General features: G+C 41.4%; 1 protein-coding gene across 1 annotated transcript in view; it reads left to right on the top strand.

Annotated features, from left to right (window-relative positions):
* Cpvl (carboxypeptidase vitellogenic like) overlaps positions 1 to 27,368 on the top strand; it is a 209,638-nt gene that overhangs the window by 150,767 nt on the left and 31,503 nt on the right. The window contains exon 12 of the mRNA XM_004652772.2: positions 12,398 to 12,580. Coding sequence (XP_004652829.2) covers positions 12,398 to 12,580 — 183 coding nt within the window. The remainder of the gene's footprint in view (positions 1 to 12,397; positions 12,581 to 27,368) is intronic.

The following is a 27,368-nucleotide window of genomic DNA, read 5'->3' as shown; positions in this document are numbered from 1 at the left end:
AAACAGGTCACATGAGGAGGGAATGCAGGTAGGCCAGCCAGAGCCAAAGGTGGGCTGCGCCCTGCTGTTTGCACCGCTCACTGAACCTAGGCTTCCCTCCTACTGTCCCTGTTTCTTTCAGGGGCTCCTGAACCTTGGTCATTGTTTTTGCAAGTTGCTTAGTACTTCTTCCATAACAGGGTCGTCCTGCTATGTACTGGGACTGGGGATAACTGTGTGGCACATGGGCACTCCCTTCCCAGTGCTGCATTACTGGCACTGTGTCTGGTTTCCCTTTCACAATCTCTTGGGGAATGCTTTCAGTTTCTCACATAGCTGTGAGTTGTGACTTGGGAATGGAGATCATAGTGATAGGGAGCATGCAGCCAGCTGGGGTGTTGATAGGGTCCTCCACAGCTCCTGTCTACTACCTTGATTGGCAGACATGGTAGGGCCTGTCTACCAGCCCCCCCCCCATGGTAAAATGATGTCCATTTGCCTTAATCCAATTTCATGACCCGACCCTGTAGACTACCCAGCTAAGAATGACCATCCTCAGAAGATACTTCAGTCATTTGACAACTGTTGACAAATAAGTTCTTTCCAGAATATACTCAACCCAAATCATATCAGTGCCAGGTGACAGAACTATAATGTAAGCACATTAGAAATATAAATTTCTGAATTTATATTTAAAATATATGAATTTAAAAAATAAATTTCATTTTCTAGGAGGCACATTAAAATATAAAAATATAAAACTATAAAAATACAAAGATAAAGTCAATTCATTATATATTGCCGTTAGCCATATGGATCATTTACATATGTAATTTTGATATACCAGTTTACAATCACTAGTTAGAAACCACTGCGGTACTTGACATTGCCTACTCTGCACAAAGTGTTCAAATCCCATGTGGATCCAGGCTTACAGGGCATCTCAATCTGGACCGGCCACATGTATGTGCTCACTAGCCACTCTGCCGAGCAGCCTAGTGTGACACTGTAGATTTAACTATGCATATATTAGAGGGTTTTTTTTTTTTTTTTTGCAGGGATGTTCTGGTTGGTTGGATTGTATACGAATATATACATGTTAATTAAATGCAATTAACAATATGGAAAGAGAAATTATTGGCTCTTTTGCCGACCTCTTAGTAGAGCAGGTTGTAGTCTTTGGCCTTGAATATAAACTTGAAGCTGACCTACAATAAGTTAGGGATGATTGCTCTCTTCTCAGGAGATTTGCATGGGATAGTTGGGGGGGGGGATGTTCCTGAGGTATGCTCCATTTGTTCAAGTGCATTTATTAATATAGTCAGTACATTCTTTTTAAAATTTTTATTTTTATTTATTTAGGAGAGAAAGAGAGGGAGGGAGAGAATGGGCATGCCAGGGCCTCCATCCACTGCAAATGGACTTCAGACACAAGCGCCACCTTGTGCTTAATGAGAGTACTGGGAATCAAACGTGGGTCTTTAGTCTTTGCAGGCAAAGACTTAACAGCTAAGTTATCACTCCAGCTTGAGAGTCAGGACATTCTTGAGAGTTTATAGGGTCAGAAAGCAGAGCAAAGGACCCCCATAGTGGACCTCTAGAACTTTTCTATTCCAACTAGAGAAACATTTTCTGAGCCATAATGAAAGCTCATTTTAAGTGTACTCCTGGGTAGTTGAACTTTTCTTCTCAAGATCCCTGAGTTGGTATGATGGCTTTCTGCATGCTTTTCAAGTTGGCTTTGCTTCTCATCCCCTCTAAAAGCAGCTCAGTTATTTAGTTTCAAACTGCAAGAAAATAACAATAATGTTTTTGGCTGAAAGACATTATTTGTGTGACCACTGGACACTCACTCAGACTTGTTCCACTTTCATGTTTCTTTACTTGAGTTGGGAAAAGACAGCAGGCAGGGGGACGGCAGGCACACGGGGGTGTATGCTGAGCTCTGTCCTGCTCTCGTCTTCCCGTTCACTTCAACTTGAAAGCAAAACCTCTCATTTTACGAACAACTTGGTTATAGAATTGACTACTGTTTCATTCAATAGTTGCATTTTTCCCTACTCCTGTATTCTCCACGTAGCCCTGGGGACTCAAGCTTCCTGAGTAATACATCCTTATGTCCCTACAAAATCACCAGGAAGGAGGGCCAAAAGACAGAGCCGTGGCCAGCTGGGGCCTGTTCTTGGTCCAAGAAAGGGAAACAACTCTGCCTCTGGTTGGGAACATTTCTTAAATATTGCACTCCTCAGTTGAATTAAAGTTTTCCTTTTGCAGCCAAGCTTTTGGGAAAGCCTAGGGAATTGTCCTTTGTTGAGCTGGATATTGGTGGAATTAATTCTTTTCTGTTCAGAGGAAAGGCACCAGTGGGCCATGCTAATTGCTCCAAGCAGAAGGAACTCCCAGCTACCTTGGAGACTATAATAGAAAGATAAGCTCAGCAGCTAGAGAAGGAAGTGTGGAAGGCTGCATTGTAGGGGTCTCACTGATTTAGCATCTGCATGGAAAGTTTCCCTAAAAAAAATTTTTTTTTGATTAGTGAACAGGAGAACATTCAAAAATAAGACAGATAGAGGCCAACTGGGAATGCCGCACAGCCTGGAATAGCTTAGCCTGCTGTTCAATCATTTCCCCAAACAGGAAACCACAAAATGTTAGAGATTAAGGTCACTAGATCATTGGGAAAAGAGCATAACTTTGTCTGCAAAGCATTATGATGTATTGCAAATGGGCCAAAATATAAGCATAAATCTTTCGTTTAGAAATGCAGCAACAGAGACCCAGCCTTTTCACAAAGGCCCCGTTTGCTTTTCTGTTGTATCGAGAGGCCCAAGCCATCTCCTACGATGTATCTGTAATTTTCCTACTACATGGAGGCAGGGACTGGAGCATAGGAGAGAAGCTTTGTATTCTGTTAATAATGTGTATGCTGTGTTTAGTTTTGATTTTTCACAGTATTAAAATGATAAGGTTTTGATCAGTAAGTGGACTTTACATAACTTATTTCCAATCTTATACTATAATACTCATAACAGAAATATACCAGGATGTAGTTTTATGCATTTCTTCCCCAAACCCCTTCTTGTAATCATTCATATCGGGTATATGAAGAGCCACATCTCCTTTTGCATCTTCAGGTGTCATGTGGCACCCCTCACTTATTGAGGGGAGAGCTGAGTTGTGAGGGTATGGAATCTTTCTAGGTGAGCTGGCCTTGAAAACATCAACAACCTATAAAACAAATGTCATCTGACTATTCCTTAGGTCTGTTAAGAGAGAGTTTCTTTCAGAGAGTTTTTAATTCAGGAATAAACTGCTAATTTATGTAATTTTTTGGAATCTGAAATGTTTATGGTTTGAGTTGCTAACATGACCAGCTTTTCAAAAGCTTTGAATGAAGCTGACTTTATTTATTTATTTATTTATTTATTTGAGAATGACAGACACAGAGAGAAAGACAGATAGAGGGAGAGAGAGAGAGAATGGGTGTGCCAGGGCTTCCAGCCTCTGCAAATGAACTCCAGACGCGTGCGCCCCCTTGTGCATCTGGCTAACGTGGGACCTGGGGAACCGAGCCTCGAACCGGGGTCCTTAGGCTTCACAGGCAAGCGTTTAACCGCTAAGCCATCTCCCCAGCCCGAAGCTGACTTTTGTTAGCTCTTCTTCTAAGGAAAATGTCTAGAATGAAAGAACAAGCTTGCCTTTCCTCTCCTGATTGTCCACTGTTTTGAGAAGTTTTAAAGTGTCTGCAATATTAGGGCAAGGGGTCACACCTTTTCCTATTTGTTCTGTGGAAATTGGTTCCTTTTCTACCTATAAACAACTGTTGAATAAGTAAGAATTTCACATGATATAATTAAGCAAATAAGCAGCTACCTTACATACTTAGATAAATATGCACTCAGCCCCAAGTAGAACAAAAGACCACTTCCCTTCCATTTCAGAGGGAAGAGACTCTCAGCTGCTTTCAAGTCCAGGAAGGAAATGAAATAAATGAACAGAGTTGCATTGAGACCTATTAATCTTTTTAAAAAATTAATTTATTTAGTTAGGAGAGAGAGAAAAAAAAAAAAAAAAACAGGCACACCAGGGCCTTCATCCATTGCAAACCAACTCCAGACGCATGTGCAACCTTATGTATCTGGCTTATGCGGGTCCTGGGGAATCAGACCTGAGTCTGTTGGCTTTGCAAGCAAATGACTTAACTGTTAAGCCATCTCTCCAGCCCTAATCTTTTTTTTTTTTTTTAACTCTTGACAGAGACATAGATACAAAGAAATATTTTGGATTTTCTGAAAAAAAAATTGTACAAATGTTGAGTGACAACTACCCCAAACCCTATGTGTGTAAGGACACTAGGGAAGGTACAGCTGTATCTATGGGGACAGCCAGATTGCAGCATCAGCCCACTGTAGCTGTCGAAATAAAGGTGAACCATGGCCAGACCTCCTGATACTCTAATGCTGGCTATCTTCATTTGGATTCCTATAACATGACATATAGATCAGCTTTCTTGAGATCACTAGAACTTTGTCTCTTGCAGTTTTGGTGGCTCCAAGTTTGAGATCAGGGTATAAGTGTGTCACACTGTAGCAAAGATTTGCTTTTAGGATGCAGGTTTCTGGTATCTTCTCCCAGCCAAAAAGAACACTCAGGAGTTCTTTAGAGTCCCTTTCTTTTCTTAAAAGATATTTTATTTATATTACAGAGAGAGAGAGGCAGAGAGAGAGAGAGAGAGAGAGAGAGAGAGAGAGAGAGAGAGAGAGAGAGGGAGAAAATGGGCATATCAGGGTCTCTAGCCACTGCAAATGAACTCCAGACACATGCATCACCTTGTGCATCTGGCCTACTTAGGTCCTGGGGAATTGGACCTGGCTCCTTTGGCTTCACAGGCAAGCACCTGAACCACTTAGCCATCTCTTCATCCTGAGAGTCCCTTTCTTAAGAGCACTGATCCCACTGATGAGGAGTCTACATCCCTACTTAAACATCTCAGAAAGGTGCCTCCTCCTAACAGCATTGCTTTGGGGTTAGAGCTTCCACGTGTGAATGTGGCAGGAGCTGCTACGGCTCATGCTTTCAGTGCTTTCTCCCTAGCTTCTGGTACTATTTTGGGAGGCTTTGGAGCTATTAGGAGGTAGGGCCTGGCTGGCAGAAGTAGGTCATTAAAGTGAATCTTTGATAGTATATCAGGTCCTTGGCTCTGGCCTTGTGTTGCCTCCTGCTTTGCTGTGAGATGAAGAGCCTGATCCAGAGATTCTTGCCTCATGAATCCATGGGCCTCACTGATGGGCTGAAACTTATGAAAACATGAGTCACAATAAACCATTTATCCCTAAAGTTCTATCTTAAGAAAATAGCCAAAGTGACACAATACAGGGGACATAGACATTGGATCTATAATACTGACATAATAATGTTTAAAAGAAATAAATATATCTACAAGCTAAATACAGATCCCAGGCAGCAAATGTCAGTCCTCTGTACTCCAGCAAGAGAGTGTAGCTCTTAGTTAGGAAGGTCCCAAAGATTCAAATATATATACATATACATATACATATACATATACATATACATATACATATATATATATATATATATATATATATATATATATATATATATATATATATATGGTATTGCCAGTACTAGATAGTAAGACTAAGCTGAAAATACCATGCACTTTGGTTGTAAGGCATGGAAAAATTAAGCTGGAACTAAATTGGACACTCTCCCCCTGTTTCAGACTTCATAGTACTATAAAGTGCTAGCAGGCTCCTGGGGGAGAAAGGCCATCCAAAGAATTACTCAGCTCTGGACCCTGCATGTTACCCCACCAGCATGCCAGTCAAGATATGCCCACTGGTACAATAGTGACATGACTGTTATGATAGTAACCAACCACAGTTTGATTAGATTTGAATACCATAGGAATGTAAATGGTAATCTACTATGGAAATAAGTATGGAGATTCCCTAAAAATATAAAAATGAAGCCACCATAACACCCAGGCATACCACTGTTGTGTGTATAACTGAAAGAATATGTCAGCATATCATCAAGGCACTTACACATTCATGTTTATTTCGGCACTGCTTACAATATCCATTATGAAATAAGCATAGATGCCCATTGTATTAGTTACATTTTGCTGTGATAAATAACCCAGAAGAAGAAGCTCAAGAAAGGAAAAGGTTCATTTCCGCTTGTAGTCCCAGAATTCACAGTCTTTCGTGTGGGAAAGGCAGGAGTGTGAGGATAGATGGTTTCATTGCACCCATGTTGCAGTCCGGTTCGCATTGCTGGTAGAAATCACCCAACCGAGAGTAGCTTCTGGGAAAAAGAGGTTTACTTTGGCTTACAGGCTCAAGGGGAAGCTTCACGATGGCAGGGGAAAATAATGACATGAGCAGAGGGTGGACATCACCCCCTGGCCAACATAAGATGGACCATAGCAACAGGAGAGTGTGCCAAACACTGGCAAGGGGAAACTGGCTTTAATACCCATAAGCCCACCCCCAACAGTACACTCTCTCCAGGAGGCATTAATTCCCAAATACCCATCAGCTGGGAACCTAGCATTCAGAACACCTAAGTTTACAGGGGAAACCTGAATCAAACCACCACAACCCATAATCAGGAAGGGAAAAGCAGGAAATAGGGCCAGCCTATAAAACCTCAAGACTGACCCCCTCACCCTGCAGCAACCACTTCCTCCAAGAACCAACATGCTTAAGGTTCCACAACAATGCCACCAGCTGGGGACAAAGTGTTCAAATATATGAACCCATATCCACAACATCTACCAACAGATGAACAAAGAAAACGTGGAATATATATGCAATGGAGTTTTGTTAGGCTATAAATAAGTACAAAGCAATGACATGTGAAGGAAAATGGATTGAATAGTAGAACATCACATTAAAAGAATAGACAATACTGAGAAAAAATTCACGTTTTCTTTCATATGTACAATCTAGATTGTGTGTGTGTGTGTGTGTGTGTGTGTGTGTGTGTGTGTGTGTGTGAAATTGCCTATATTATATATGGTACAAAAGTAGAATGAGGACTAAGAAGTAGGAAGGGAACCAGGAAACTGGGGGACAGAGAGTAATGGGGTGAATAAATATGAGCAAATTGTGTAAGATATGTACATGAAAATGTCATAATAAAGCCTAACATTGTTGACAATGAGTAAACACTAAAAATTGTGATTTCAGAAAAAGAGGACTGGGCTGGAAATATTGCTTAGTGGTTAAGGTGTTTGCCTGCAAAGTCCAAGAACCCATGTTTGATTCTCCAGGACCCATGTAAGCCAGATGCACATGATGGTGCATGTGTCTGGAGTTTGTTTTTGTGGCGAGAGGACCTACCATGCTCATTCTCATTCTCTCTCTCTCTCTCTCTCTCTCTCTCTCTCTCTCTCTCTCTTTCTCTCTAATAATGATAAATAAACAAATAACTAAAAACAAAAGACCACTTCCTATGCTAGGAATGAGGATTCTATGATCTGCTGTGAACAGTGCCATCAAATATATTCTTGTCCACAGAGCCCAAGTGAGAAGGTGCTGACAGGCAGCAGAATTGGACAAGCAGCCCATTCTGTGTCTGAGCTGGACCCAGGAAGAATGTCATTTTACTCACTAACTCTGTTTCCAGGGACTTTGGGTGATACTGAGCATTCAGTCATGGGGAGCCAATGCTTGCTGGTTTGGAAGAACTGAGCTTGCTCCTGAAATAGCTGCAGGTGGGCATTTGGAAATGCAGGTTCCAGGACTCATTCTGGCATGTCATAGTAACATACCTTCCTGAAGCATAGAGTGGACCCCCACCCCCTTCTCATCATTGTTTGGTAAAGGAGTATGTGGATAAAGTCATGTGTCCAAGAAAGCACATTGTAAAGTCAAAAATAAAAACATAACTTCCTGTCTTCTCCTCTGCCTTTAGACAAAGGAAGATACTTCTAAACCAGATCACTTAATGCCATCTCTTACAAAAATAAAGAAGATGGACAGATTAATTACTAAAAAATGCTTTAAGTTTAGAAAAAGGTTTCAAGGTTATTTATGAACCAAAGTTAAGCTTTCATCTAGTTGTCATGAAAAGTTGACAACTGGTTGTACTTGAGTTATTCCAAGTTATTACCCCCAGAGGCCTATTTTTAAAAATTGTCCTTAATGTTATTATTTGTTTTGCAACTTTTCATGATAAAAAGCATGATTGCCACATTAACCAAAGCACTAGACACTAGTCAAGCTAAAACAAATCAAAAATTGTCAATTGCCTTAAAACTGCCAGTATTTCAACGTATGCTTTCCCCAAAGTCACAAGCATGATTTCCGCACATGGCAATTGCAGAGTACAAGCCAGCAGAGTCCGTTGTGGCTGATTGTATTTGTGCACTGAGCATCAGCTCCACTGAGTTAACCAGCCAGCCTTGCAAGGAGTGAGGGAGAACTCTCTGCAGGGATGCCTTTGCTCCTTCACAGCTGACAGGCCAGGCCAGTGGGGAACCTGGGTGTTCAGGGCACCACCTGTGCCATTGCTGGAAACCAGTCCCAACAGCCTTGATTTGAATCTCTGATGACAAGGGACATGCAGCTAAAACCCTCACTCATCTGCATTTATGTCTTCTCCTTGTCCTTGGACTTTGTTGCCTAAAATACCAGCATGTCTTGTGCGGGGCGGGGGCCAGAGGCAGTTTTTCCCACTGTCCCTGTTTTAGCATAGAAAGTCTTGTTCCTGGGAAACTCCTCAGTCCAGGGCAAGTTGGGAGAGTGAGATCCTTGCTGGATTCGAGGCGCTCATCTGCTGCATGCTCTGTAGCATGAATGGCTCAGGGCTGGGTCCTGGAACTTCTGTGATTATTGGGATATGAGTAGCCATTAAGTGCCCATGGTTTCAGTACCACTCCCATGACACCATACCTGCTTGGCTTTTCATCTCAAAGGCGCTGGGTGCTGAGCGATCTCATCTACCTAACAGTGTAGAAGTTCCCAGCTGGGATATTCCTGAGGAGGCTTATGGGAATAACTATGACCTTCAGAGAACAGGAGAAGCCCTGAGATTCTTGTACTGATCAGGGCTCCCTTTGACAGCAGCTCTGAAATCAGCTCGCTTGGTCATGGTATTAGTCAGGTGCTCCAGAAGAACAAGACCAACAGAGAATAAATAAGAGGGGATTTATTAAGGGGACTTAAATGACCAGAAGCTGAATAGGCCTACAACGGCAGCTTGGAGGGCTGGGGAAAGATAGCAGCTGCTCCATCCAAGAAAGCGCTCACTGGGAAGGCCGTACAGACTCCTGGGAGGAGCTGGTGCAGATCTGCACTGAAGGGCTGACAGTGCCGGCGGCTGAGTGCAGAGACTTGGCTTAAGAAGAAATGCTCCCAGCCTCCCCTTCCTTGTGCCCCACCCTGGGGAGGGTGCCATTCATATTCAGGACAGTTCTTTTCCACTCAGTTGATTAACCCACAAGCCAATTATCTCTGGAGGCACCCTCATAGGCACCCAGAAGTGTACTCTGCCAATTATTCAGGTCTCTCTTCATCCAACCAAGTAGGAAAACAAGATGAACCATCATAATCATTAAACTGTTTTCTTTTTTGTTGCATTTATGTGCCTTTGTGGAGTTAATAAATGTTTTCCTTGCTTTGGAAAGGGAGGGAGGGTCGATTGCCCCTCCCCTCCAAGTATGTCTCCTACCCCACAGCTCACACCCAGGATTCTGCACTTCAGTTCCTGGCCAGGTTCCAGGGAGGTTATGCTCTCATGGGTGAGGAGCCTGCAGTAACAAACGGGATGGATCAGGCATGGGCTTTACTTCAGCTCAGGACTTCAAGCATGTTCTCTAATACTACATATGTAAGCCCGTAGCCCATAGCCTTTGCTAACTCTCCAGTACGGATGATTTTTAAAAAGGGGCATGGGAGATGGCACAGTGGATTAGTGCTTGTCATTGACTCATGGAGATCCCATCATCAATGGTGGTGCACTTCTGTCAGTCATTCGAGCCACGGGGAGGCTGACCAGAGAGTTTCTGGGGCTCACCCATTAACTAGTCCAGCCAAATGAATGAGCTCACAGTATAAGGTGGAGGGTACCCAAGGTAGACCTCAACATCAACCTAAGGCCTCCCCACATGAATGTGCAAGTGAACATACACGTGCACTCACACAAATACACACACACACACACACACACACGGGATAAAAGAACAGCTCACACTGAGTTTTAAAATACTGTGATGATGATAATAAAGGTATCTGCAAGGGACACTTCGGGGAGAAGATGCAAACTCATATAATAGCCACAAGGTGCGGAAATGCATAACCTAGCGTGGTCAGCATCTTTTGATCGAACTCTGGAAGGGGAATTACTTTACACGTGATTATCTTTATTAATCAGCCACAGTGAGTCTTCCTTGAATGGTGAAGTAGTTAAGCTTTGTGCGCTGGTACCCATCATATATAATTGCTTCCATACTGTAGGCCAAGACAGCTGTAGGAGGTTTTGCACAGGCCATAAGTACTCAAGGCCTTTGAGGTTATTTTTTGTATAAACAATGCAAATACTTTATTGCCCAGTTGACTTGAATCTTTTAGAAAGGCTATTTAAATCTATCAGGAATTTTTCCTTTGGGTTTCTTTGTAAGAGGGGGTGGAGACGGCGGGTGGACAACATGAAAGGCCGCGTGCGCCTGCGGTGGAGGCCCAGGGCTCTTTCATCTTCCCCCCTGTCCCGCCTCTGCTTCAGGATTTGGAGTATGTCAAAGTCCTGGGCTTTTTTAATTATGTTCAAGCCTTTTAAGAAGCCTGCACCATGGAGGCAGAGATGGAAACATACGCAGCAAACCATTTGATATCCAAGTTGAGTACTAAAGCAAAGGTCTCTACTAGGGCCAAGCCAGAGGCTCTAAAGATCAAAGGTTGCACAGAGCTGAGGAAAACCTCTTTGTTGTGTAAAGTGGTGATACTTTATATTAATTAATATCATGCCAATTTTATGGAAATAATGTCCAAAGAATAGAAAATAATGGAAGAAATGGCTCAGATTTCTGCCATGTAACTTAATGTGCCATACTTTTTGTTCTTTATATGTGAATACGTATTTGTATTTGATAAGGTAATTGTAATATGGCTTCCTTTGTCTTTGGCTTTCACATTTAAATTATATGATAAACATGTTTCACCCCTCATGTCATGGCTCAGTCCAACACTTTAATGGCTTCACAATATCAAATATAAGTCCTATACCACTGCACATGTATTGGCAAGGACTATCTGTGTTAAGCCAGTGATAAGATGTTTGGTTTTGTGGAGTTCTCGGTTATAAAGAGCTTATTTATTTATTTATTCCATCAGGATTATTTTTGTAGAATATATTCCATATGAAAAAAATTACTGATAAAAAGCCTCTATATTTTCAGTCACTTTCATGTAAATTAAAAATTGTTTTGGCCAGGCGTGGTGGTGCACGTCTTTAATCCCAGCACTCAGGAGGCAGAGGTAGGAGGATTGCCATGAGTTCAAGGCCACCCTGAGACTACATATTTAATTCCAGGTCAGTCTGGATCAGAGTGAGGCCCTACCTTGGAAAAACAAAAACAAACAAACAAAAATCCCCATTGTTTTGGAAAAAACAGAATTGCCTAAGATCTTTCTCCTTTGACATCCATTCATAGATGAGGGTGATAAAACTATATTCTCGTAAGAAAAGACTCGTTACTGCAGATAAGTGGTTGTCATATTAAAGCAAAAGATGGCATGGAGGGAGTAGCTTCTTCTAACACATCACGGATTTGAGGCACCGGCTTCAGAAAGTTGCAGTTACTACAGAATTCAGTGCAGGAGAAGGACAGAGTGATGTGGGTCTGCAACACCAGAGAAAAATGCCAGTCTGCTGGGGACTGTAGAACCTGGAATGAATGCTGCCTAGCCCTCTATTACCCTCTATGACAGAACTGGAGTGTGTTGAAGTCCTGGTCTTGCTTGTGTCTTTTAAGAAATGTGCACCATGAAGGTAGAGGGAAACCTATGCAGTGAAAACCAAACTGAGGATTCAGTTAAAGGTCTCCACTCAGTCCAAAATAGAATGTCCGAAGAGATCAAAGATTGCATGAAGTGAGGAAAGCCTCTTTGTTGGTCTTAGCAACCAGGAGAGACCTTTATTACACAGATAAACATGATGAATTAAACTTTTAGGAGAATACAATGGCTGAGAGGGCTGGATTCTTTCAAGTTGGTGTAGTGTATGGCTACCTGGAAGGAAATGAGCTGCTGTGCTGGGTGAGCCTCTTGGAGCACTGACTCAGAGAAGCGTCGTTTCCTTTGTCTATCTCAGGCTTACCCTTCATGCCTGCATCACCTGCCCTTGCTTTGCTTCCAATATTGCACTTGCTCAAAGCTGGATTTCGTCTCAGGTTCTGCTCTACAATGGCCAGCTGGACATCATAGTGGCAGCCTCCCTGACAGAGCGCTCCCTAATGGCCATGGACTGGAAAGCATCCCAGGAATTTAGTATGGTGGAAAGAAAAGTTTGGAAGATCTTCAAATCTGATAGCGATGTGGCTGGATACGTACGGCAAGTGGGTGACTTCCATCAGGTATGAAAACACTTGGGGACATGCAGGTCATGGGCATGGGATGGTGGGGATTGAACATAAAGTCCAAAGACAATAAGATGTGGTTGGTCTTAAGCAAAGTCACATAACAGCTAACATGTCTCCTGTAACTGTCTCTCTAACGGAGAGATGGGGTCTGCAGTACTAAGTCCACAGAGCGAGTTGTCTAAGTAGAAATTAATGTAAGCACTGTTGAGGAGGTAAGAGACGAGACTCAAAAATGACAAAATGGACTTCCAGTTAAGATGGCGGCGTAGGTACCACGCCAAAGCAGCCTAGGGGGGAAAAAGACCCAAAAAACTCAGCAGAATACACACTTTTACTAAAAAGTGAGGTGTATAGGAAATTGAGGCGGCAGCGGAGAAGTGGAAGAGTTATAGAGCATCCAGAGCCTGCACAGGCGGGAAGGGCGGCTCCGGCAGCCCGGCCAATCGCCACAAGCGCGGCGCAGCAGAAAACCGCCAGACTCGGCTCGAGCCGCAGGAAAAGCCAGGTGCGGGATTTTCCCCTCACACCGCGCTCTCCGCAACTCGGGAAACGTGAGGGGAGAGCGGCAGCGAGCAGCGGAGAAGACCGCGAGGTAGAAGAACACGTGGACCAGCGAGACAACCAGAGCAGCCGCGGCTCCCTCCCCTCCCCCACCGCCTGAGCCCAGCTCCAGCGAACAGAGCAGCGGCCCGGGACCGGCCACGCCAACTTGGGCTGACAGCGGGACCCAAGCAGGAGCAGAGTTCGGCAGCAACTTCAGCGGCTCCAGCACCGGTACCAGCGGCCCCAGCAGCAGCGGACCCAGGAGCGGCAGCAGCGGCAGATCCCGCAGCAGCGGCTTTGGGGGGAGCAGCGGCGGTGGTCACAGCAGTGGCAGCTTCAGCAGCGGTGGTGGCTCCAGTGGTGGCAGCTACGACATCAGCAGAGACAGCAGCAGCAGCTCGGTTTGCCCCGTAGGAAAAGCAAGTGCCCAGCTCCAGAAATCAGAACAGCAGCCCGACGACCCAGGCAGCAATTTGACTGAGACCAAAATCACCCAAGGTAACTGGGATTGCACCAGGGAAGGGTCTCACTTGGTCACAAGCTGACTTGGATCCCTCAACAGACCAGAAATCTAAACCTCTTTGTTGATAGAGGATCTGGCCATTATAATAACTACTCTTGCATACATACTCGGGGCTGTTTTTGATTGAATGTGTACACTGTTTAGTTAAATTTTAGAATCTACCTGTATTTTATTCCACTCAGCCTGCTTGAACACTCCTATAGCAGGGAATCTCAACCCCTAAGAACATCTTTGTAGATACTCTGAGAGTCTTAAGAGCCGCACCTAATACCTTAAGGTCCAACCCTGAAAATATATTACATCAAATCAATTGATACAGCTAAGAATACACAGCTAGCTAGAAAATCCAAGCATTAACTTAATCCAAGATGCAAAAATATATAAATTATAACACAAGAAACACTAAAAAGCAAGACGATATAAATCTACCTAAAAGTATTAATGCATCAGAAATGTCCTCCAGTGAGAAAGAGTTAGAGGAAATACCTGAGAAAAAGTTCAAAAGAATAATTATAAATATGTTCAAAGAGGTCAAAGAACACATGAAAATAATCAAAGAAGAAATCAAAGAGGAAATCAAAGGAATCAAAGAAGAGGCAGGACACCAATTTAATGAAATAAAGAAGGCAATACAAGACATAAATAGGGAAATAGAAATAATAAAGAAAAACCAGTCAGAATTACTAGCAATGAAGAACACAGTTAATGAAATAAAAAACTCTGTAGAAAATCTCACCAGTAGGATGGATGAGGGAGAGGACAGAATATCTAAGCTAGAAGACCAGGTGGCAGACCTAATGCAGTCCAACAAAGAGAAAGACAAACTTATAGAAAAGTATGAGTGGGAATTTCAAGATATTCGGGACACTATGAAAAGATCCAATATAAGAATTCAGGGCATAGTAGAAGGAGAAGTCCACTCCAGAGGCATAGTAGGCATCTTCAACAAAATCATAGAGGAAAATTTCCCCCAAATTGGGAAAGAGTTGCCAATACAGATACAGGAAGCCTTTAGAACCCCAGCCAGACAAAACCCAGAAAGAACCTCTCCTCGCCACATTATAATCAAACTTCCAAACACACAAACCAAAGAAAAAATATTGAAAGCAGTTAGAGAGAAAAATCAAGTTACCTACAAAAGCAAGCCCATCAGGCTTACAGCAGATTATTCAACACAAACTTTTAAAGCCAGAAGGGCTTGGAGTGATATATTCCAAGTTCTGAAAGATAACAACTGTCAACCAAGGTTACTTTATTCTGCAAAGTTATCCATTCAAATAGATGGAGAAATAAAGACATTCCATGACAAAAGCAGGTTAAAGGAGTATTTGAAGACAAAACCAGCTCTACAGAAAATACTTGATAGAATCCTACATGCTGAACAAAAGGAAAAGCACACATATAAGGAACCTAGAAAAAACCAGCTATACTCAAATACCAGTTAACAGAAGAGAGCACAGGTAGAACCAGTAACACACACACACACACACACACACAAAAATGGCAAACATAAATACACACCTTTCAATAATATCTCTTAATATCAACGGTCTCAATGCCCCAACGAAAAGACATAGATTTGCAGACTGGGTTAAAAAGCAGGATCCTACAATTTGTTGTCTCCAAGAAACTCACCTTTCTACAAAGGATAGACATTATCTTATGGTGAAAGGTTGGAAGACGGTGTTTCAAGCAAATGGGCCTAGAAAACAAGCAGGGGTTGCTATCCTAATATCAGACAGGGTAGACTTTAGTCCGACGTTAGTCAAGAAAGATAAGGAAGGTCAGTATATATTGATTAAGGGCACACTCCAACAGGAGGACATTACAATCCTAAACATATATGCACCTAACATGGGGGCTCCCAAATTCGTAAACAAACACTATTAGAACTAAGGTCACAGATAACACCAAACACAGTGGTGGTGGGTGACTTTCACACCCCACTCGCATCAATCGATAGGTCATCCGAGGAAAAAATAAACAGAGAGGCATCTGGACTAAATGAGGTCATAGAAGGAATGGACTTAACAGATATATACAGGACATTTCATCCAAAGGCTGCAGCATATACATTCTTTTCAGCAGCACATGGAACATTCTCTAAAATAGACCATATATTAGGACACAAAGCAAATCTTAACAAATTCAGGAAAATTGAAATAATTCCTTGCATTCTATCTGACCACAATGGAATTAAACTACAAATCAGTAGCAAGAAAGGCTATAGAGCATACACAAAATCATGGAAACTAAACAATACACTACTAAATGATGAGTGGGTCAATGAAGAAATCAAAAAGGAAATCAAAAAATTTATAGAGTCAAATGATAATGAGAACACAACATACCAAAATCTCTGGGACACAATGAAGGCAGTTCTAAGAGGTAAATTTATAGCCTTAAGTGCCTATATTAAGAAATTAGAAAGGTCGCAAGTAAACGACCTAATGCTTCGCCTTAAAGACTTGGAAAAAGAAGAACAAGGCAAACCAAAAATTAGTAGACGGGAAGAAATAATAAAGATTAGGGCAGAAATTAATGAAATAGAAACAAAAAGAACAATCCAAAGAATTAATGAAACAAAGAGTTGGTTCTTTGAAGGGATAAACAAGATTGATAAACCCTTAGCAAATCTGACCAAAAGAAAGAGAGAAGAGACACAAATTAATAAAATCAGAGATGAACAAGGTAACATCACAACAGATTCCAGAGAAATTCAAAAAATTATAGGGACATACTATAAAAGCATATACTCCACAAAGTATGAAAATCTGAAAGAAATGGATGATTTCCTTGATCTATATGACCTACCTAAATTAAATCAAAATGAGATTAATCACTTAAATAGTCCTATAACAAACATGGAGATCCGAACAGTTATCAATAATCTCCCAACTAAAAAAAGCCCAGGCCCGGATGGATTCACTGCTGAATTTTACCAGACTTTTAAGGAAGAGCTAACACCATTGCTTCTTAAGCTTTTCCAGGAAATAGAAAAAGAAGGAATTCTACCAAACTCTTTCTATGAGGCCAGCATCACCCTGATACCAAAACCAGGCAAAGATAGAACAAAAAAAGAAAATTACAGACCAATCTCCCTCATGAACATAGATGCAAAAATTCTCAACAAAATATTGGCAAACAGAATACAAGAGTATATCAAAAAGATCATTCACCCTGACCAAGTAGGCTTTATCCCAGAGATGCAGGGATGGTTCAACATACGCAAATCTATAAATGTAGTACATTACATAAACGGGTTGAAGGACAAAAATCACATGATCATCTCATTAGATGCAGAGAAAGCATTTGACAAAATCCAACATCCCTTCATGATAAAAGTCCTACAGAGACTGGGAATAGAAGGAACATATCTCAATATAATAAAGGCTATTTATGACAAGCCTACAGCCAACATATTACTAAATGGGGAAAAACTGGAAGCTTTTCCACTAAAATCAGGAACAAGACAAGGGTGTCCACTGTCCCCACTACTATTTAATATAGTTTTGGTAGTCTTAGCCATAGCAATAAGGCAAGAGACACACATAAAAGGGATACAAATTGGAAAGGAAGAAATCAAGTTATCATTATTTGCAGATGACATGATTCTGTACATAAAGGACCCTAAAGACTCTACTAGCAAGCTGTTAGAGCTGATCAAAACCTACAGCAATGTAGCAGGATACAAAATAAATACTCAGAAATCAGTAGCCTTCATATATGCTAACAACAAACACACAGAGCATGAAATCAGAGAATCACTCCCATTCACAATTGCATCAAAAAAAATAAAATACCTTGGAATAAACCTAACCAAGGAAGTAAAGAACTTATACAATGAACTTTAAAACACTCAAGCGAGAAATTGCAGAAGACACTAGAAAGTGGAGAAACATCCCTTGTTCCTGGATTGGAAGAATCAATATCATGAAAATGGCAATCTTACCTAAAGCAATCTACACATTTAATGCAATCCCTATCAAAATTCCAAAGGCTTTCTTCATGGAAATAGAAAAAACAATCCAAAAATTCATTTGGAATCACAAAAAACCTCGAATATCTAAAATAATACTGAGCAACAAAAAAGAGGCTGGTGGTATCACCATACCTGATTTTAACCTATACTACAGAGCCATAGTAACAAAAACAGCATGGTACTGGCTCAAAAACAGACATGTAGATCAGTGGAACAGAATAGAAGACCCAGATGTAAGCCCAAGTAGCTATAGCCACCTGATATTCGATAAAAATGCCAAAAATACTCATTGGAGAAGAGACAGCCTCTTCAGCAAATGGTGTTTTGAAAACTGTATAAATATCTGCAGAAGGATGAAAATAGATTCTTCTCTCTCGCCATGCACAAAAATTAAGTCCAAATGGATTAAAGACCTTACCATCAGACCGGAAACTTTGAAACTGCTAGAGGAAAAAGTAGGGGAAACCCTTCAACATATTGGTCTTGGCAATGACTTTCTGAATACAACCCCAATTGCTCAGGCAATAAAACCACAGATTAACCACTGGGACCTAATGAAATTACAAAGATTTTGCACCGCAAAGGACACAGTGAAAACAGCAAAGAGGCAACCTACAGAATGGGAAAATATCTTCGCCAGCTATATATCTGATAGAGGATTAATATCTAGGATATACAAAGAACTCAAAAAGTTAAATAATAAGGAATCAAACAAGCCAATCAAAAAATGGGCTAAGGAGCTAAATAGAGAGTTCTCAAAGGAAGAAATACGAATGGCATATAAGCATCTAAAAAAATGTTCTACGTCACTAGTCATCAGGGAAATGCAGATTAAAACTACATTGAGATTCCATCTCACTCCTGTCAGATTGGCCACCATCATGAAAACAAATGATCATAAATGTTGGCGGGGATGTGGAAAAAAAGGAACCCTTCTGCACTGCTGGTGGGAATGCAATCTGGTCCAGCCATTGTGGAAAACAGTGTGGAGGTTCCTAAAGCAGCTAGAGATTGATCTACCATATGACCCAGCTATAGCACTCCTAGGCATATATCCAAAGGACTCATCTCATTTCCTTAGAAGTACATGCTCAACCATGTTTATTGCTGCCCAATTTATAATAGCTGGGAAATGGAACCAGCCTAGATGTCCCTCAACAGATGAGTGGATAATGAAGATGTGGTACATTTATACAATGGAGTTCTACTCAGCGGTAAAGAAAAATGAAGTTATGAAATTTTCAGAAAAATGGATGGACCTGGAAAGTATTATACTAAGTCAGGTAACCCAGGCCCAGAAAGCCAAGCGCCACATGTTCTCTCTCATATGTGGATCCTAGCTACAGATGACTGGGCTTTTGCGTGAGAATGAAAATACTTAGTAGCAGAGGCCAGTAAGTTGAAAAGGAGACATAAAGGGTGGAGAAAGGAAAGGAGGAGGATACTTAATAGGTTGATATTGTATATATGTAATTACAGTGATTGTAATGGGGAGGTAATATGATGGAGAATGGAAATTCAAACGGGAAAGTGTGGGGGTGGGGAGGGAGGGAATTACCATGGGATATATTTTATAATCATGGAAAATGTTAATAAAAAAAAATGACAAAATGAAAAAGACAAGACTCAGCTGGAAGTAGAGAATCCCAGTGTGACTGGGAATCAAAGGGAGGAGAGTCAAGTACCTGAGAAGGTTCATGTAAGCTCCTCTGGCCAATCTGACAATACATGTTTATACGACACGTGGGGAACCAGGGAAGATTCTCTAGCTCACGCCACGAGTTGTAACCTCCACCCATTGGTCAGGCATTACTCCTGTCATTTTTCTTTCTCAATGTGGTTTTGGAATTTGGGAAACAGTGCTGTGCTGAATTAACTCATGAAATAAATTGGGAACTGTCCTCTTTCTTCCTAGTATCTCAGATAGTATCTGTAAGCATTGGGAAACTTCACTGGTGAAGCCATCTGGATCTGAAGGTTTATTTAAAAGGTCTTAAATCATGCATTCAATATCTATGGTAGATAGAAGATTACTCATATTTTCTATTTTTTAAATTTTTTTGTTTATTTTTTTATTTGAGAGTGACAGAGAGAGAGAGAGAGAGAGAATGGGCGTGCCAGGGCTTCCAGCCTCTGCAAACGAACTCCAGACATGTGCGCCCCCTTGTGCATGTGGCTAATGTGGGTCCTGGGGAATCAAGCCTCGAACCAGGGTCCTTAGGCTTCACAGGCAAGCGCTTAACCGCTAAGCCATCTCTCGAGCCCATATTTTCTATTTCTTAATGTCACCTTTTGTATAGTTTTCCCCCATGAATATGGGTACCTCATCATGGGCATGAAGTTGCTTTTGTAACATCATCTCACCTTCACTTAATGTCTCTTAAGCTTTGTGGTGATATTGGCAATTTATTCCTCTATTCCTTGAAGTATAATAAATTTATCAATTTTTAAATAAAAATATTTTTGCCTTGTTGATTTTCTCTATTGCAGTTTTGCTTTCTATTTTATTAAAATTTTATTTTACCCCCTTGTTATTATTTTATTGTGTGAGGTAAATACTTAGAACGTTTATTTCTAGTCTGCATATCTAATCCATGCACTTAATGTCATGAATTTGTTAAGCTTGACCTTAAGTGCCCCCTAAAATTTGTTATAATTCTATTATAATTTAGCTAAAAACATTAATAACATTCATTGTGTTTTGTGTCCTTTGGCCAGTGCATTGTTTTTAAGTGTATTGCTTAAGTTCTAAGCATTTTGACTGTACTATTCGTGCATTTATTTCAAGCAGAAGGAAATATATTCTGTTACAGCTTTGTGGATTTAAAGATTCATATTTTTTTTCAGTCATTTGAAGTTTACTTTTGGCCCCTCCTAGAGTGGTTATTTTTAGCAAATATTCCTCATATACTAATAAAGCATGTAAATTCTTCAGTCATTGCTTGTAATGCTTTCGATGTTAATTAAGGTTCTTTAAAATATTTTTAATTTTCAACTGTTCACTTCCTCATACCCTTGTCTCTGTTTCTTTCTCATGCTTGCCCTAGTAGTAGACACAAGTCTATTAAAATGTCACACCACGGGGCTGGAGAGATGGCTTAGCGGTTAAGCGCTTGCCTGTGAAGCCTAAGGACCCCAGTTCGAGGCTCGGTTCCCCAGGTCCCACATTAGCCAGATGCACAAGGGGGCGCACGCGTCTGGAGTTCGTTTGCAGAGGCTGGAAGCCCTGGCACTCCCATTCTCTCTCTCTCCCTCTATCTGTCTTTCTCTCTGTGTCTGTCACTCTCAAATAAATAAATAAATAAATAATAAAATAAATATGTCACAGCATGATTGTACAATTGAAGTATGTGGGAAGATTTTTCTTTTCTACTTTATTTCATGATATTAACCACATGCAGCTGAAGACATGCCATGCCTTCCTGATCCTACATTTTTCATTCTTTAAAAATATTTTAATACATTTTATTTATTTGTGAGCAGAGAGAGATAGAGTGAGAGAGGGAGATAGAGAGAGAATGGGAATACCAGGGCTTCCAGTCACTGCAAACAAACTCCAAATGCATGTGCCACTCTATGCATCTGGCTTATATGGGGACTGGGGAATTGAACTCTGGTCATTAGGCTTTACAGGCAAGTGCCTTAACTAATGAGCCATCTCTCCAGCCCTAAATGTTTTATTTTTATGAATTTTTTAAAGTCTTATTTTTCTTCTGATTGATTAGTGGTAGTATAAGTGCCCCCTTTCCTTTGAAAGGACGCAGATATCTTTTTTTTAATTTATTTTTTTATTAGTTTTCTATTCAGCAAATACAGGCAGTTTGGTACCATTATTAGGCTCACCTATGACCCCCTCCCCATTGGCCCCTCCTTATTGAGGTATATTTCTCATGCCTTGTGGAGTTAGCCTGCAGATATCTTTTTACAACTCTTTCCTTTCAACCTTTTTGTATCATTATATTTAAGATTTGTCTTTTAAGCCATCAATATTTTTTATGGATACTGACAATGTTTTTACATTGAACTCATCCATTTACATTGAATATGATTTCTGATTATTTTAAATTTACTGTTTTATTAGGTTTCTGTTTGTTCTTATTCACTCTCCATTTCCTTTTTCATATTGCACTCTTTTGCATTACTCATGTGTTGTATCATTTTACTTTTTCCTACCTATAACTTTGCTAGCTATAGCTCGTTTACTATTGTTTCATGCTGGTGCTGGACTGAGTGATATAAATTCTAGGCTTACTGAATCCTACTATAGATTAGAATGTTACCATTTTATAGACAAGTACAAGACTGTTACGAGTCTTACCGACTCCCTGTTTTCGTGTCATTCACAAACCACTCCACGTCTAGGTCACGTGCCACAGGATGCTGTTTGCACCACTTGACTTAGCCAGGGCCTGCTGTGTACCACCCATGCATTTTCCCTTTGTGCTGCTCTTCAGTCTTCAGAAAGATGCATTTACCTTAGAAAGACATATGCAGACAAGTTCTCCACTTGAAATGTCTTTCTTCTGCCTCTGATTGTGAAGGGTGTTTCCCCAGGAATGGGATTTTGATGTCACAGTTCTTTTCTTTCAGATCATTAAAGATAGGACTCTTGTCATCTCATTCCGCCCTTTCTGACAAACGTCAACCACTAGCTTTATTGCTTGCTCCTTCAAAGGTGATTTATGCTTTTTTTCATTTTGTTTCTGCTTATTTTTAGTGTTTTCGGTTTGTGCTTTTTGAGAAATTCTACTATTTGGACCCATAAGTTGCCTTTAGGTTTTTTTGTACCTGTGTTTAGATGGTTTGGGTTTATTGAGCTTTTTGAAACTATGACTTGAGGTCTTTTGTCACATTTAGAAAATTCATTTAGTCGTCCCTTCAAACACTGTCATGCTCCAGTGTCTATTCCCTGTTTTTCCAACACTGTGTTTACAGGAATATTGGTTCTTTTCATTTGATTTTGTGTAACTAATGATATTTCCATTCTTTTCCTCTCCATGCTTCCATTTTCATATTTTCTACTCTTGTTTCTTTCAGTTTTCTATTCTTCTTTACTCTGATTTCTAGCATGCTGCTTAACTCACTCGTCTATTTTTAAGATTTTTAAGGTTTCAGTTAACGTTCCTGCTTTGGACTGAATTTTCCCTACAACTTCCCATGACCCTACTCCCATGTGATTATATTGTGGGGACAGACCCTATAAGCTACAATTAAGGTTAAATGAGGGCATCAGGATGGAGCTCTGATTTAATGTCTTTCATGTCCTTATAAAGGGGACATTAGAGAGCTTTCTCCATTGTGCTCTCTGCTATGTGAGGACACAGTGATGCCGCCACTATCTGCAAGACAGGAAGAAAACTGTCCCCAGAAACTGAAGTAGCCAGTGACTTCATCTTGGATTTCAGCTTCCAGAATTGTGAGGACTCTAATTCCTCTGGTTATAGCCACCCAGTCATTCTAGGATTCCTTCCAAAGATTCCTGTCAGGGTTCAACTAAGTCAGCACACACATACTAAAATTTGCTATTTATATTTTTATTTTAATTTATTATTTAACTTATTTTAATCTGTGCTGCTTACAAGAGTACATGTGACAAAATAAATGTTATAAAGCCAGGCGTGGTGGCACACGCCTTTAATCCCAGAGGTAGGAGGATCGCCATGAGTTCGAGGCCACCCTGAAACTACATAGTGAGTTCCAGGTCACCCTGGGCTAGAGTGAGACCCTACCTCGAAAAATCAAAATAAATAAATGTTATAGATAGTAAAATTCAAGAGCTGTGAAAATATTTCATTTAAAATATCTATAAGGAAAAATTGTGATGTTAATATTCAGGCCACACAGAGTAAACAGAAAGGCTGAGCTGCCAGTGGGAGGTGGATGTCGCCTCTGCTTCGTGTTGCAAGTTTCAGCAGCATCAAGGGTCTTTGGAGACCCAGTGAGGTCCTCCCAGGCCACCTGTTATTTCACGATCAGCACTGGGAACGCTCCTTGACAGCACACACGTGTCCTGTGTGCACTTTTGTGTAAATGTCCAGCTTAGAAGGGCAGCATGTGCCATGGAGGTGGGGAGAAGAATTGGCTGCCAGTCAGAACCCAGCGGCAAATATCACACTAAGCAGGCCAAGTGTGCCTGTGAATGAACACCACATTTAGAGATAAAATGGTACTGCCCTGGCTGCCAAAACATGGGTAACAAAAGAAGTGAGGCAAGGGGGCCCACATGAGCTAGGGATAGGGAATGCGCCCTCATTTTATGTATGCAAAATCTGAACTCCCCTGCCCCCACCCCCAGAGCTCAATGGTGACTGTTGGAGATGAGGAGGAGAAAGGCTCCCTTGTGAACAAAGGCATTCTCTGTGAGGCTTGGATATGGGAATACTGTCCAAATGTCAAGTGCCTGATAATGAAGAAAATGAACTGCAGTCATGGCCTGGCTTTTCAGCATTAAACACACAAAACAGAAGCACGTGTATGTGTCTGCCAGAAAGAAACCATGCTCTCTGCCAAACACCACAGTTCTTGATTTAAAAAATCAAAACCAAAGTAGATTGTCTCCCCATGGTTACCTAAAAGGTCTGTGTAAAGGAATGACAGACCTCCTTAGGGCACACCTGGGGCTTTAGAGAGGAGCTTTCCCCCATCTTCACACATGAATCATCACATCCATGAATCCCAAGCAAATGCATGCAGCCCCAGAAAACCTTCAGAAACCAGATGGAACGCGAGTGCTTCTTGTTCCCCTGTGGCCTCTGGCCTGGGTGGAATCAGGTCTTTGGTACTTGCAACATATTAAACGTTAGGCCCTGTCTTGTACTGCATTCTGGAGCAGCTCCAGTTTGTGTATAAAATGTAGAGTTTGGAGTGACTTATCTCCAAGATATCCTCTAACAAAAATGTGAGATATAGCCGGGCGTGGTGGCGCACGCCTTTAATCCCAGCACTCGGGAGGCAGAGGTAGGAGGATCACCATGAGTTCAAGGCCACCCTGAGACTACAGAGTTAATTCCAGGTCAGCCTGGACCAGAGTGAGACCCTACCTCGAAAAACCAAAAAAAAAAAAAAAAAAAAAAAAGTGAGATATCAGGCTGGAGAGATGGCTTAGTGGTTAAGCACTTGCCTGTGAAGCCTAAGGACCCTGGTTCAAGGCTTGGTTCCCCAGGACCCACACTAGCCAGATGCACAAGGGTGCACATGCATCTGGAGTTCGTTTGCAGTGGCTGGAAGCCCTGGCACGCCCATTCTCAATCTCTCTCTCTCTCTCTCTCTCTCTCTCTCTCTCTCTGTCACTCTCAAATAAATGACTTTAAAAAATGTGAGATATTTATTTTCATGGATGACCAGATGTTCAGCTAGCAAGAAAAGTAGAAGAGGCCTCCAGCAAGTGTTACCATTCTCCCTCCACCACCCTGTATGTCTCTGTGTACCTAGTAATGTATTTATATGGGCATGGAGAGAGAGAAAGAGAGAGAGAGAGAGAGAGAGAGAGAGAGAGACTGACTTCCAGGTCAGAGGATAACTAAGACCATGGTAGCATCTGACCTGGCATTGGCCCCAGGCTTTTACTTGCATCATCTCGGGGACTCATAAATTTAATCCTTTCTCTTTGGCTGTTTATAACTTATGGCCACCACTGTCAAGGCTACCTTCTCTTCTTTGAGGGCTTTTTCTGACACTCTCTCCAAATGTAAAAGTTACCGAGCTGTGTTGAGATTCTTACGACTCTTGAAGCTCAGTTCATTTTGTCAACATCATGCCATCCTCAAGAATGTTTTGTTTGGTTGTTGTTTCCTTGTGTTTATTTTTATTTTATTATTGTTTTTCAGTGTTGGTCATTTAACTAGGCTAGCTCTCTACCACAGAGCTACATCCCTACCCCTTTCCATTTTATTTTGAACAGGATCTCATTATAACCCAAAATGGCTTTGAATTCACTATGCACTATTGCATGCTCTGGGCTCCAGGGCTGCATAGAACAGGAGAAGGTGAAGTGAGTATGAGTATTCATCTCTCTCTGCTTCCTGACTGTGGACTCAATGTGGTCAGCTCCTACCACCATACCTTACCATGCTATAACGGATTGTACCCTCAAAATGTGATTTAAAATAAACCTTCCTTGAGTTGCTTTTGTTAGGAATTGTGTCACAGCAACAAGAAAAGTAACTAATATATCACATTTTCCTAACTCATAAGCATACTTACCACAGGGAAATGAAGTCATAGCATTATGTTGGGGCAGGATACACTGGAGTAATAATTAAAGCAGTCCTGAGACCTGATAAGTTCATATCTAAGATTAGCTCCAAATTCCATATATGTGACTATTTCCCATAGACATAGAATATAAGAGTTTTTTTTAAAAAAATATTTTATTTATTTATTCGAGAGCGAGAGAGAGAGAGAAGAGGAGGCAGATGGAGAGAGATAATGGGTATGTCAGGGCCTCCAGCTACTGCAAACGAACAAGGGCCACCTTGTGTAACTGGCTTATGTGAGTACTGGGTAATGAAAGCTGGGTCCTTAAGCCTTTGCAGGTGAGCACCTTAACCACTAAGCCATCTCTCCAGCCCAGAATATTAGGTGGTACTAGAGCTTAATTTGTAGTGTGGCCAGGTTCATCCAAAGGTAAGAAGAGATATTAATAAGTTAATACATACTGGCATTGGCCATGTGAGCAGAGAGAGTATGGTGGTGAGGAGCCCAGACAACAGAGCAGGAATAAGGAAGAGTGCTGGTTCATGGTCTGGAGTATGAAAGAGAGCTAGGAGAAGACGTGAAGACAGCCGGGAGAAGTGGGACCATGGGAATTTGGTGGTAGGCTTAGGGGTATATGTTGTACTGTCCATGCAGCAGGGAGATACTAAAAATGTCTAAGAATATTTTCAGAGCTGTGAGAGAAGTTTAAAATTACAACAGTAGGATTAATTCAAGTTGAGGAGATCCTAGGAATAGGGTGTCCTATGAAGAGCTTTCTGGGGAAAAGATTCTCCATTGCCTTCACAAAGTTGCCTGCTTGGTACTTGAGTCTCAGCTTCTACATAGTGGTGGGAATAGGCTTTCTTTACAATGCCCAAGATGTGATGACCAGTGATTGGTGAAGGGATGCTCTGTGTTTGTCCATATCACCTTTAAAGCTACTGTTCCTCAGAGAGGGCACGCATGCCGGATCCTGGTTTTCCTTGTGCTCTCTTCAGCTGCAGCAAGCATTTCCAACCCTGAAGCACAGCCTTGCTCAAGCCTCACATGTCAAGCTGGCCTTGCCGAGGTTTGCCCTGTGGTTTCCCAGCATGTGGTATGCCACAGTGCCTCTTCTCCCAGCATGCTCTGATTTCTAGCAGAAACCAAACCTTAAGCTAACGATTATTTTGAGAGAAACCAACTGGAAGGAGAGGGTTGGCTTGATCTTTTCTCTTCTGGAGAGACGTGTCACCTGGAAAGCAGTTTAGTTAGTGAGAGGAAAGGGGACTATGGCTTGAACAAACCTGGTTCAAATTTAGTTTTGTCATTTCCTCACTGTGGGCTGCTTACTAGTACTGTGAACTTGGAGTCAGAATAGTTACTCTGTAGGGAGGTAGGGAAGGCTAAAGGTAATGTTAAGAATGACTACTAATTGCTTTGCTTTTGTGAACACTTGGGCTGATGTTTGCCACAGTTTTTATAATCCTTGAGTTTCTAGAATCCAAGTAGCTACTCTGTAACTTATGACATGGTGTTTCTCAATCCATAAATAAAGT

The sequence above is a fragment of the Jaculus jaculus genome, chromosome 16, assembly GCF_020740685.1.
Source record: "Jaculus jaculus isolate mJacJac1 chromosome 16, mJacJac1.mat.Y.cur, whole genome shotgun sequence".
NCBI lineage: Eukaryota > Metazoa > Chordata > Mammalia > Rodentia > Dipodidae > Jaculus > Jaculus jaculus.
Note: the sequence above shows the minus strand (reverse complement) of the source record. Positions and strands in the feature narration are given on the sequence as shown.